The sequence below is a fragment of the Marmota marmota genome, unplaced genomic scaffold (genome assembly GCF_001458135.2).
Source record: "Marmota marmota marmota unplaced genomic scaffold, marMar, whole genome shotgun sequence".
In the NCBI taxonomy this organism is placed as follows: Eukaryota; Metazoa; Chordata; class Mammalia; order Rodentia; family Sciuridae; genus Marmota; species Marmota marmota.
The window spans coordinates 486,118-498,542 of record NW_026000021.1 but is presented as its reverse complement, the minus strand read 5'-3'; the positions used below and the strand labels follow the sequence as shown (position 1 = coordinate 498,542).

The 12,425-nt window shown below is 34.0% G+C and overlaps 1 protein-coding gene across 1 annotated transcript in view; it reads left to right on the top strand.

Moving 5' to 3' along the window:
- The first annotated feature begins 456 nt into the window (after positions 1–456).
- The window catches only part of Ptpn4 (protein tyrosine phosphatase non-receptor type 4), a 126,363-nt gene continuing 114,394 nt past the window's right edge, over positions 457–12,425 (top strand). The window contains exon 1 of the mRNA XM_048810443.1: positions 457–611. Coding sequence (XP_048666400.1) covers positions 474–611 — 138 coding nt within the window. The 5' untranslated portion in view covers positions 457–473. The remainder of the gene's footprint in view (positions 612–12,425) is intronic.

The following is a 12,425-nucleotide window of genomic DNA, read 5'->3' as shown; positions in this document are numbered from 1 at the left end:
AAGGTTATTGTTATATTTAAAAACAAAGAAAACCTCCCATGTTTTCCTAAAATCTTAAGTTTTCTAGGGAATGGCCTAAAAGTTATCTTACCTTTTGTCATTCTACAATGATTTTAAATACTTGCATCAATGAATAACATTCAACTTCCTGAGGTGGCATTACCCTCTCCCTTATTTATGTATTTTAAATTGGAATGTGACTTCCTGAAATTTTAGAATATTGAATTCTCTTTGGAGCAGTTAAAAATAAAGCCTTTTTAAGGCAATAAATATTTGTTTAGATGATGAAATATATATTTGTGTATATATCTATTTTTTTTATACCTACAGTTCTTATCCTAATGTTTCAAAATTTGTTAGTTTCCTAAGTTTTAATTTAAAAAAATAACAATTATCTTTTAAACAACATTGTGTCTTCCACAGTCCTTTTATTTGGTGATTTTTTTTTAAACTTAGATCTTGTGTGGACAGTAATGACCTCACGTTTCCGATTGCCTGCTGGCAGAACCTACAATGTACGAGCATCAGAGTTGGCCCGAGACAGACAGAATACAGAGGTGGTTTGCAACATCCTTCTTCTGGATAACACTGTACAAGCTTTCAAAGTTAATGTAAGTATATTATTTTTTCTTCTTCGAATCATCATTATCATCATCATAACTATTTTTTAGTCTGAATTTAAATGTATTTTAAAACTAGAATCATTAAGTTGTGTAGTTTGAAAAATTATTCAGATATGAAATTCTTTGATACAGGTTTGTGTTAGGTATGTGTTCTCATTCAAATTGGGTGTTTTAAAAAAATCTTGCCCACTGAACACTGTTAACAAACCAGAAATAGTATGTGGGTGGTTGAAGGTACCTGAATGGAATTTGTTCTCTAACATAACTTATATGTTTCCATTGTAGTCTTTCTTGAACTATCTGTAAAACTTTTGCTAAATAAAGATAATTGATATTCCTGCTCTTAACTGAGTATTATCTTAATATTTATTTATGCAATTTGTGTCTAGCTTCATTTGCTCATTGTTACTTGTGAGTTTCATCCATGTGGTATTAATAATAATAGTTCATTTTCATTGCTAGACAATTGCCTTTTGTATGAATATGTCACAGTTTATCCATTTATTTATCTGCTTGTCAATTTATTGTTTATATATTTGGATTGTTTCTACTTTGGGCTTTGCACTGAACATTCTTGTACACATGTTGATATACAAACAAGGATGCATTCCCCCCTTTTTATTTTAAAAATTTTAAACATAAAGAAAGAATTTAAAAAATAGTACAATAAATACCCCATGCCCTTTACCAACATGTTTGAGAATATCATAAAAGGATTTACTGTGTTGAACTTATATTAACATTTTGCACATTTGCTTTCTTTTTCCCCCTGAACTGTCTCAAAGTAGTAGATTTCATCCATAGTACTCTAGCATCCAAAGAGACTCCTGAATTAATATAGTACTGTTATCACACCCTGAAATTTAATATTATGAAAATAATAGTTTTAATATTAATATTTAAACTGGAATTACTCATTTCCAAGTCTTCACTATGACATAGCTGTTTTCTTCTGAGTGATTGAAAATGCTCATCGGTATCTTAAGCTCAAACTGTTATATATTACTGTACAGCAGAATTGCTAATTTATCCTAAATTCCAAGCCATTTCACATCAGAAAAGAGACTGCAGATTGATGAAAGGCACATTTGAGATATTTTTAGTATATACAACAATTCAGTATGTCTTTTCTAAAATGTTGAACTTCTAATTTTTATTTCTATCCTATCATCTACTAATAGATAGTTGGAGTATAGGTTGCTATGCAAAAATATTATGAAATGAAGGAAATTTTGCTTTGTAAAAATTTCTGATTAATGGAAACTCTTTAAGTATCAAACAACTGGTATAAAAAATGCTACTCTTTTTCCTGATATTAATTCATTAGAATTAGAAAACCAGGATCGAGGTCTCAAATCCCTAACTAGCTTGCTAGTTGAGGGTCATAAACTTAAAAATACTTTTGTTGTAAGTTGATATTAGTTAATATTTTGTTTTCATTTGAACTTATAGTTTGTATTTGTTTCATAGTATCATAAAAGGATTCTCTGTGTTTCCCATCCAGCATAATTTTTCTTTTGATAACTTTAATTATCAAATTATCAGCAAGACCTTGTCCACCACCCCCTACCCCCCCAAAAAAGAACCAAACAAACAATGGGCCAGGGATGTGGCTCAGTGGTTAAGTGCCTCAGCCTTTCAAGTAGGTACCAAAAACAGCAACAATAAAAAACTCAACCATTTATTATCCCCAGGAATTCTGTTTGTTATTTGGGGGATTCACACATGAATGCTCTATCTGCTCCATTATATGTCAGGCCTCAGCTGGAAGACTCAAAGGCTGGAGACTATCCACAAACAGGGAAACCTCAGCTGGTACTGAAGCACCTATATATGACCACTTTGTTTACCTTGGGCTGCTTCATAGCACAGTAGCTGGTTTCCAAGGGTGAGCACTCTTACATAAAAAGTCAGACTGGCTGGCCGTGGTGATGCATGCCTGTTATCCCAGCAGCTCGGGAGGCTGAAACAAGGAGGATCATGGGTTCAAAGCCAGCTTCAGCAAAAGCAAGGTGCTAAGCAACTTAGTGATATACCCTGTTTCTAAATAAAATACAAAAATAGGGCTGGGGATGTGGCTCAGTGGCCAAGTGCCCCCAAGTTCATTCCCAGGAACCAAAAAAAAAAAAAAAGAGAGAGAGAGAAAGAGAGACTGTAGCCATATTACCTTTTCTTAGCTGACGCTTGGAAGTCTTGTAATGTTATTTTCCCCATATTTTGCTTGTTAAAGTTTTCATAAAAGGCACACTCACAGTAAAAGAAAGATAAATGTGCTGTCTTTTGAAAAAAGTGACAAGGTTCTGGAGGATCATGTGATCAGAAATACTGCTGTGGACTTGTTAGGAAAATATAGTCTGTCCATATGCCCATTGGTGGAGACATCTATCTTGCCCTCACCTGGTCACCCAGCTGCCTTAGTAGCCACAAACATTAATTCTCATTTTCTCATCATAGCAAGACTGCTTGCTACTTGGTACTTGGACTTTCTTTCTCTGTAAAGTTATTGGAAAATACCCTCAAGGTGAAAACCAGTGTGGAACTAGATTCATTCAGTTTTTTTTCTCCCAACTATCATAGCCCTGCATAGGTTATTATCTGTTGTCTGCAAATTAGATATTTATTGGTTCAGCTTTTCCCTCCCTCTCTCCCTCCCTCCCTCCCTTCCTTCCTTATTTTGATAGCATTGGGGATTACATGTCCAGCCCTTTTTATTTTGAGACAGATTCTTACTAAGTTGCTAAGGTTGGCCTCGAACTCTCAATCCTCCTATTTTAGCCTCCCAAGTGTGTGGAATTTCAGGTGTGTGCCTCTGTGCCCAGAAAGTTATTTTTCTTAGTAATGTGTTAGGACTACTTTTTCATTAGTCTTTTGAATTCTACACACAATTTTTTCTGTATCAGTTTGTTTAGTTTCCACAAAGAAAAGCAAAAGGTGTTATATATGAGGAATTACTAATGTTATGATAAAATTTTTCTGAATGTGCAGGCATTTCCTTTTGGTGCTTCCTTTGGTTTGTTTATGATATGCTTTAAAGCTTATAGTTTTGGCTGTTCTAACAAGTTGTTTAAGTTTGCTTGTTTTTGTTTTTTCCCCAAGTAATGGATTTGGAGATAGATAGGTACTTAATAAATTTAATACTTAATTTTAGTGGTAATTTTTAACGACTTACTATATATTATTTTTTTCTTTATTTTTGTGGTAGACAAGTACTCTACCATCAAGCTATATCCCTAGCCCATGTCAATATTTATTGATATCATTCAACTTTGAATCACTATGGGATAATTTGCATTTTTCTTTATTAGAATACCTCATGCGGAAAAAACACTGGTTCTGCAAAGAACTAAATAGATCTGTCCCTGGATTTTAGGTATTGAGGATAGATTCTAGGATACCTGTCTAGATTTATGTAGTCCTGGATTGTAGGCTATTTAGATATCACAAACAGATAATCTAAGCATAAAGTGATGTAAAAATTAAGACTTAAAATGCTGTACAAATAACTGAGACAGGAAGCACTGTGGTGTAGGGAGACAGCATAGTATAGTAAAAACTGCATGGGCCATAGGATCTGAAGGACAAGATTTGCATTCTGTTCTGCTCTATACTTGATCTGTGACGTAGTCTGTCTTACTTGACCTTTGAGGTATACTCATTTTGTTCAAATGAATGCAATTGAGAACCAAAGAATATAACTGATTTGTGCATAGATTTCAACCACTTACTTCCCTTACTATTTTTAGCCTTGTGCTTTATCTTGCCTTTTCTTGATACTTGTGTCTCTATTGGGGGCTTTTCTGTTGGATTTGCTTCTTGTTGGTATTCTTTGTGGATATTTGAATTAGCTCTGCTGTCTCTTTGATGTTATTTCCATCTTCTGGAGTGTGTTAATATCTCTGATATCTTCTCCTCTGTTGTTCTTGTGGTTTTAACAGCTTTCTTTTTTTCCACAAACAAATGGGCTTTCAGGAAAGAATAAGTAGACATGTCCAGTCTATCTCATTTAACCGAAGGTATAAACACTTTTAAACAGCAAATTGTTTTTCCTTAAAAAATTATTTTTTCTTAAAAAGAATTAAAAAATGGGTAGTTATATGTAATACAATTTGAAATCACATTGCATTAACATAAAGATTTTATATTTTGGGCTGGGTGTGGTGGCTCAGGGAATCTCAGCAACTCTGGAGGTTGAGGCAGGAGGATCACAAGTTTGAGGCCAGCCTTAGCAACTTAGCAAGATCCGTCTCAGAATAAGAAGGGATGGAGATATAGCTCAGTGGTAAAGCAACCCTGGGTTCAGAACCCCAGAACCAAAACAGTTTTTTATTTTATTTTTTTGTTTACCTCTCACCCACTTCCATGGTACTTTTTGGGGGGAGAATATAACAAAGTCACACTTTGTCATCAAGCATGTAAATATTGCAATCTTGCTTCAATATTCATTCTTCTACCCAAACTGCTTCCTCATTGATTATTATCTAGTTAAGAAATTCATCAGTTTATCAGGGCTCATTTTGTTTGTCCTCTAGAAGGTTTTACAACCGTTAACCTCTCCTTACTTCAAAAAAGCTCTGTTCTCTTCTCCAATCACATTCTGGATCTGCCTCACCTATTCCTTGTATTTTAATGTTCCTTGAAGATTTACCATTGATTTTTGTTTCTTTTACTTTCATTCTTTTCAGTTACTAAAGATTATCATATCTATTATATTCAGTCCTGATATCTTTCTCCTTTTTTATGTTTCATTATTAAAAAATATTTTACAGCACAGTTCACAATATAGCTAAAAAAAAAATAGCTAAACTCTGGAACCAACCGAGATGCCCTTCAGTAAATGAATGGATAAAAAAAAAATGTGGCATATATACACAATGGAATATTACTCAGCAATAAAATTTTGAGAATAAAATCATGGCATTTGCAGATAAATGGATGGAATTAGAGAAGATAATGCTAAATGAAGTTAGCCAATCCCCCAAAAATAAATGCCAAATGTTTTCTCTGATATAAGGAGACCGACTCATAGTGGGGTAGGGAGGGGGAGCATGGGAGTAATAGATGAACTCTAGATAGGGAAGAGGGGTGGGAGGGGAAAGGAGGGGGCAGGGGGTTAGTGATGATGGTAGAATGTGATGGTCATCATTATCCAAAGTGCATGTATAAAGACATGAATTGGTATGAATATACTTTATATACAACCAGAGATATGAAAAATTGTGCTGTATATGTGTAATATGAATTATAATACATTCCATTGTCATTTATTTAAAAATATATATTTTTAGTTGTAGTTGGACACAATAACTTTATTTTGTTTATTTAGGTTTTTTTTTTTTTTTTTCTTCTTTTTATGGTGCTGGGTAACAAACCCAATTGCCTCACTCATGCTAGGCCAGTGCTCTACCACTAAACCACACAATCCCAGCCCTCAGTCTTGATATCTTTCTATAACTTGAAACTCCAAAGACATCCCAAAGAAACTTATAGTGGTTTTAAGATTACATTTAATTTTTTGTAAGTTTTTTTGTTTGTTTGGTTTTTTTGGCCAAGAGAGTGAGAGGGTATGTAATCCCTTCATTTGAAACTTGGTGATCCTTTGTGATTTCTTGCACAATAGAATCTATTGGAAGAGATGTTAGAGGACTTTCTGGGGTTTGTTAGAATATATTGTTCAGCTTCTGCAGCTGTCTTGTGGTTAATTCATTCTGGGAGTGAGTCTAGCTGCAATGTTAAGGCTGACTCCCTTGAGTCCACACTGGTGGAGACCCAGGTAGATGGCATATAGAGAAAAAGATGGCTGAGGAATCCCAGCCTAGATATTAGACATGTGAGTGAAGATACCTCTGAGGTGATTCCTGACCATGTTACTGCTCCATATGAAATTCATTGAGTGAGACTTAATTAAGTGAACTTAGGAAGTTATTAACATACCATTTTAACATACTGTTTTGATGTGGCTTGTTAGATTGCAGTAAATAACCTGTATTCACATTTATCAGATCCTAAAATCATTGTCATCTCCCCATTGAACTTTAGTCTTTGTTTCTCCTAGTGTCACCGTCACCTATGATATAACCTTTTAAACTTTTGTTCAATTCTTTGGCTCATTTAAAAAAAAAATCTTTAAACACATTTTAAGGGGTTAAGGGTGTAGCCCAGTTGGAGCATTTGCCTAGCATGCATGTGGCCCCAAGTTCAATCCCTAGCATTGCCCCCTACAAAAAAATTATTTCTTTTGTACACAACATAACATTGACCATTTAAATTAAAGAGTACAATACAGTGGTATTGAGTATATTTACAGTGTTGTACAACCATCACCGTTATCTATTTTCTTAACTTTTTCATCAAATTCTGTACCCATTCTATAAATATTAATTTTTCCCAGCTCATAGTAACCTCAATTCTACTTTTCCATCCCTATGAATTTGCCTTTTTATTCCTGAATAATTTTCCATGTGTTTATTATCACATATTGTTTATCCATCCTTCTGTTGATAGACCCTAGGTTATTTATTTTCTTCTTTTGTCAATTGTGAATTAATACTGCTGTGAACATGGATGTACAGGAAAAAAGGAAAAGAAAAAAAGGAAAGAAAATAAACAAAAGAGTCATCCTTGAATCAAAAGAGAAAAAGAAAAGGGGATTTTCTGAGAAAAATACATTTATAGCCATGAGACATTAAGTGTTTTTTTTTTTTTTTTTTTAAAAAAAAGAAAGAAAAACTCTTTCTCGAAACCAAGGTAAAAAGAAAATAAAAGAAAGGTGGTGGTGGGGTCTTATGAAAGTGCTAGTGAGATCAGTAGAGGAGAAAAAAGGGACCAAGGGCAGGAAGGAGGGGAGGAAAGGGGGAAATGCTGGGAAATTATATTGGCTCAATTATTTTGTTACATTGTGTGCATGTACGAATGTAAACAACGAATCCCATAATATTCAACTATAATGCACCAATAAAATATATTTTCCTTAGAGTTGGGTGTTTAGCTCAGTGGTAGAACACTTGCATAACATGCCTGATGCCCTAGGTTTGATTTCCAGTGAGAGGTGAGGGAATTCATATGTTTCCTTGTAAAAGTTTCATGGTTTACATATCACATTTAGATCTATGATCCATATGAAGTCTATTTTTTATATGGTCTGACAAATTCTATAAAAGATTACGTAAGTATTTTAGGCATTGAGCACCCAAAATGATCTGTTGCCTGTTGTTCTTTGTTGTTTTTTTAACAACCCCTTAGAAATGTTAGAACTTGGCCTCAAGGGCTATACTAAAAATAAATGCCGGATTTGGGCTTTGAGCCATATTTTGGTGACCTCTGGATTTGCATGGGTCCATTTGTGTGTTTTATGTTCTGTTTCCCTGATCTGTGTATTTACTCTTTCTAAAACCCCATGTCTTGATTATACTTATGCAAATTCTTGAAATTAGGTAATGTAAGTCTACCACTTTTTTTCTCCAAATCTATTTTTCTTTTCCAAAAGATAACCTTGACCTAATAACTTTTACCTTGTACCTATTTCTTTCCATATATATTTTAGAATCAGATTTTCTATATCTTCAACAAATCCTACTGGGATTCAGGTTGAGAATTGATTGTGTTGAACCTATACATCAATTTAGAGAGAATAGGTATCTTAGCAATAATGTGTCATCTGATCCATATACATGGCATGTTGCCTTATTTGTTTATTTGATTAGTGTATGAGTTTATAGCATCTTGATCCTGATCAGATTTTGCTAGATTTATACCTAAGTGGGTTTTTTTATATTCTATTATCATTTTAAAAACTTAGATTTCCAACTATTTATTACTTATATATGGAAATATAGTTGACTTTGTAAATGGACCTTGTAACTGACTCCCTAAACTAAATTCTAAGACCTTTTGTGTAGAGTCCATTGAATTTTTTATAAGACATTTTATTTGAAAATACAGATTTCCTTTCTCTCTCCCTTCCTTCCACTTTCCTTCTCACAGGCAGCCCATATTCAGCCACTCTCATAAGAAGTGAATTTTATGCAGTTTGATAAAATTGGGGAGAAGCAGCTAGTTTACTTCTCCCTTTACCCACAGAAGCCTTGTAGAAACTAAAGCCAAGTGCTATACATATGTAGATTTAGCTAGGCTGTGCTTAGCAAGAGAACAAGTCAGTCTTAATTTCCTTCCTGTTTTTCCTCGCCCTGAGGATATAAAAGCAGTTATGAGGAAGTTGCTTTTAATTTCAAAAGGAATGTGTTTCCTTTTTTCCCATTCCTTTCTTTTCTGGCTACACTAAGGGATAAATAGGAGTGAAGAGAATGGAAATATTTCTTGTGTTTTCAATTTAGGAGCAAAGTGTTGAGTCTTTTACATTTGAGCATGATGATAGCTTAAGATGTTTTGTAGATGCCCTTTATCTATTTAAGGAAGTTCTCTTTTGTGCCTACTTTAGCAACAGTTTTTACCATGAATGGATGTTGAATTTCATCATGTTTTTTTCTTCATGATCATTGGCTCAAGTTCTTATTTAGTTCCCTAGTATAGTGAATTACAGTGATCGGTTTTTGATTGTTGAACCAGCCTTGCATTCCTAGACTAAACAGAACTTGGTCATGATCTATAATCCTTTTCACATTTTGCTGGATTTGATTTTGCTAATCCTATGTTGAGAATTTTTGTGTCTGTGTTTACTGGGGTTGTTACTATGTAGTTTTATTTTCTTGTAATGTTTTGTCTTTTAGTATCAGGTTAATGTTAGACTCATTAAATTGTAAGGGTCCGGCGAACGACGGAGGAAGAGACCACCAAGAGACTGACTCATGCAACCGCAGAAGGGGGTTTATTGAAGAATCCAGCGCGCTGGGGCTCCATGCTCACTCAATAAGGGAGAGCGGCCCAGAGCCCCGAGCAGGGGTTGAGCAGTGCTTAAGTACACTTTTTGGGGAGGGCGGGGACTTTACATACATCACAGTCTCCTTTAACAAATCATCATACACTGCGGGAAAATCAAACAACAATTCTTAAACATGATTAGCACATTCATTGGCTGTAACAGGTCAGGCGGGGGTGATAGTTCACTCCTAAAGAGGGGGGTACATTCAAACTGATTGGTTTGGGCCCTGAGATGCCTACGTGCCAAGCTGCACAGGGTCCTAGGTTATTAAACAACTAGATGGTCAGGGGGAATATTTACTAGGCAGTCCCGGGAATTGTTTTAACAGCTATAGGAATTTCAGGTTTTGGGGGTGTAGCATAGGAACTTAACAATACCTGGTCCTTTACATTTTAACTCAGGCTTTGCAGCTTAGAAACTTTACAATACCCAGTCTTTTACACTTTAACTTCAATTTCTTTTACTCTTACAAAATTAATTGGGAAATGTTTCTTTCTCTTATGTTTTCTGGAAAAAATGGTATAGAATTGGTATTATTTCCTTCTGAAATGTTTGGTATAATGTGTGTTTGGGTGGGGGTGTGTATTTTTTTTTTCCACCTACCTTTGATAATTTGTGTCTTAAGAAATTGGTCCATTTTACCTAAATGGTCACATTTTATCTGAATAGTGCACATACAATATTTTGTAGTATTCCTTTCTTATCTGTAGAATCTGTATTCGTTAGTGTCTGTAGTTCTTTTCTGATAGCACTGCTCACTCACTCTCTAGCTAGTATGTTATCAATTTTATTGATTTTGTAAAATCACCCTACAATTATTTAACTCCTTAGTTGCATCAATTTCTGTTCTTATTATTTTCTTTCTTCTCTTACTTTGGTTTAATTTAGCTCTTTTTAAATATCCCAAGGTAGAAGCCTAAGTTATTGACTTGCAATCTTTATTTTTTCTAGTATAAGCATTTAATGCTATAAATTTGGCTTTATTTGATTTAAAAACTTTATGCAGGTTTCTTTGATTGGTATCTGCTTTCTCTTTTTCCTGTCCTATAACCTTTAATTTTTGCTTCACCTGTTGGTCATCTTTAGGGTAAAGGCTGTTCAAGTCTCTTGCCCATTTCATAATTATTATTTTTTAATTATTATTATTGTAAGAATTATTTTTTCTGGATCCTGGGCTGGGTCGTAGCTCAGTGGGATAGGGACATAGCTCAGTGATAGAGTGCTTGTCTAGTATGTGAGAGGCCCTGGGTTCGATTCTTGGCACCACATGTAAATAAATAAAGGTCCATTGACAACTATTAAAAAAAAAAAGAATCATTTTTTTCTGGATCGAAGTCACTTATCAGGTATTTGATTTGCAGACTTTTTCCCCCCATTCTGCTGGTTATCTTTTTCCTTGGTGGAATTTTTTGAAACAGTTTTAACCTTTGATTCTAATTTGTCCCTTTTTTCTTTTGTCACACATGCCTTTAGTGTCATATTGAAAAGAAATTGCCTGGTTCTGGTCACAAGGATTTACTCTTATATCTTCCTTTATAGTTCTAGATATTAATTTTAGGTGCAAGATCCGTTTGAAGTTAATTTTTCATAGGGTTGAGGTATAGGGGTCCATTTTTATTCTTTTGTATATGGATATTCATTTATCCTACCACCATTTGTTGACCCATATGAATGGTTTTGTTGCCCTTGTAACATCAATAAACATAATAGTTTATATCTGAACTCTAATTCTTTTCTTTCCTGTTGCAATTTCTGTCTTTATGAATATGTATATTTATGAATGTGTATGTGTATATATATATCAATTTTTTTTGGTTGGGGGGGTGGTCCATACTTAGAATTGCTGTGTCCTTGGTGGTGAATTGGCCCTTTTGTCATTTATAATTCCACTTTGTTTCTATTATAAACTCTTTTGCTCTGAAGTCTACTTTATCTCACTTTAATATAGACACTTTTAAAATTTTTCTTATATAATTTTTATACCTTTATTTATTTTTATGTGGTGCTGAGAATCGAGCCCCAGCCCCAGCCCAGCCCAGACATTAGTCTTTTTTGATTAGTGTTTGTATTGCATTTTTTTTTGGCGCATCATTTACTTTCAGCCTATCTTTATCATTATACTTTTTGAGGTTTTTGGAGATGGCATATCTTTGGGTCATTTATTTTATTTTATTTTTTGGTATTCACTCTTGCCAATCCCTGAGTTGGAAATCGAAATTTTACTTTCTTTGCAAGTAATTTGTGGACGCCATCATCCCAGAAACACTTTAAGTTTATTTTTTCACTTGGAATTTTCAAACCACATTATATAGCTGACAAGACAGAGAGTTTTCGTTTTTTAAATTCTTTGTTTTGTTTTTCTTTGCCATTATAAATGGCATTATTCTTTGTTTATTTGTACTTTGTGAGTACAAAAATTTTGTGAGTACTTAAAATTTTGGGTCTTTTATTTTCAACCTGAATAAACTTTGATTTTCATATATTATATGTGGTCAAAGAAAAAGCTAGAAAACTTAAGGACTGGAAACTGATCATAACATTTCTTACTAGTTAGGCTTCCTAGATCCTTTTTCGCCCCATGCTAGATCAGTAATAGGTTAAAAAAAAATATTGAAAATATTTCATCTGGCCATTTTATTGCATATGGGAGGATTTTTTTTTTCCTAAACATACAATCTCCTTTACTGCCAGAAATAGAAGTCATATCTTTATTTGCACAGGAGCTTTTATTTTAATACAGATTTATCAATTCTTTATTGTTCATACTTTGGGCTTTTTCTGAGAAAGCTCTCTCAACTATGAAAGCTAAAAGATATTCTTGTATAATTTTCCCAGAAAAAATATTTAAAAACATTTTTTTGGTACTGGGGATTTAACCCAGGAGTGATTTATCTAGGAGCTACATTTCCAGCACCCCCCCCCCCCCC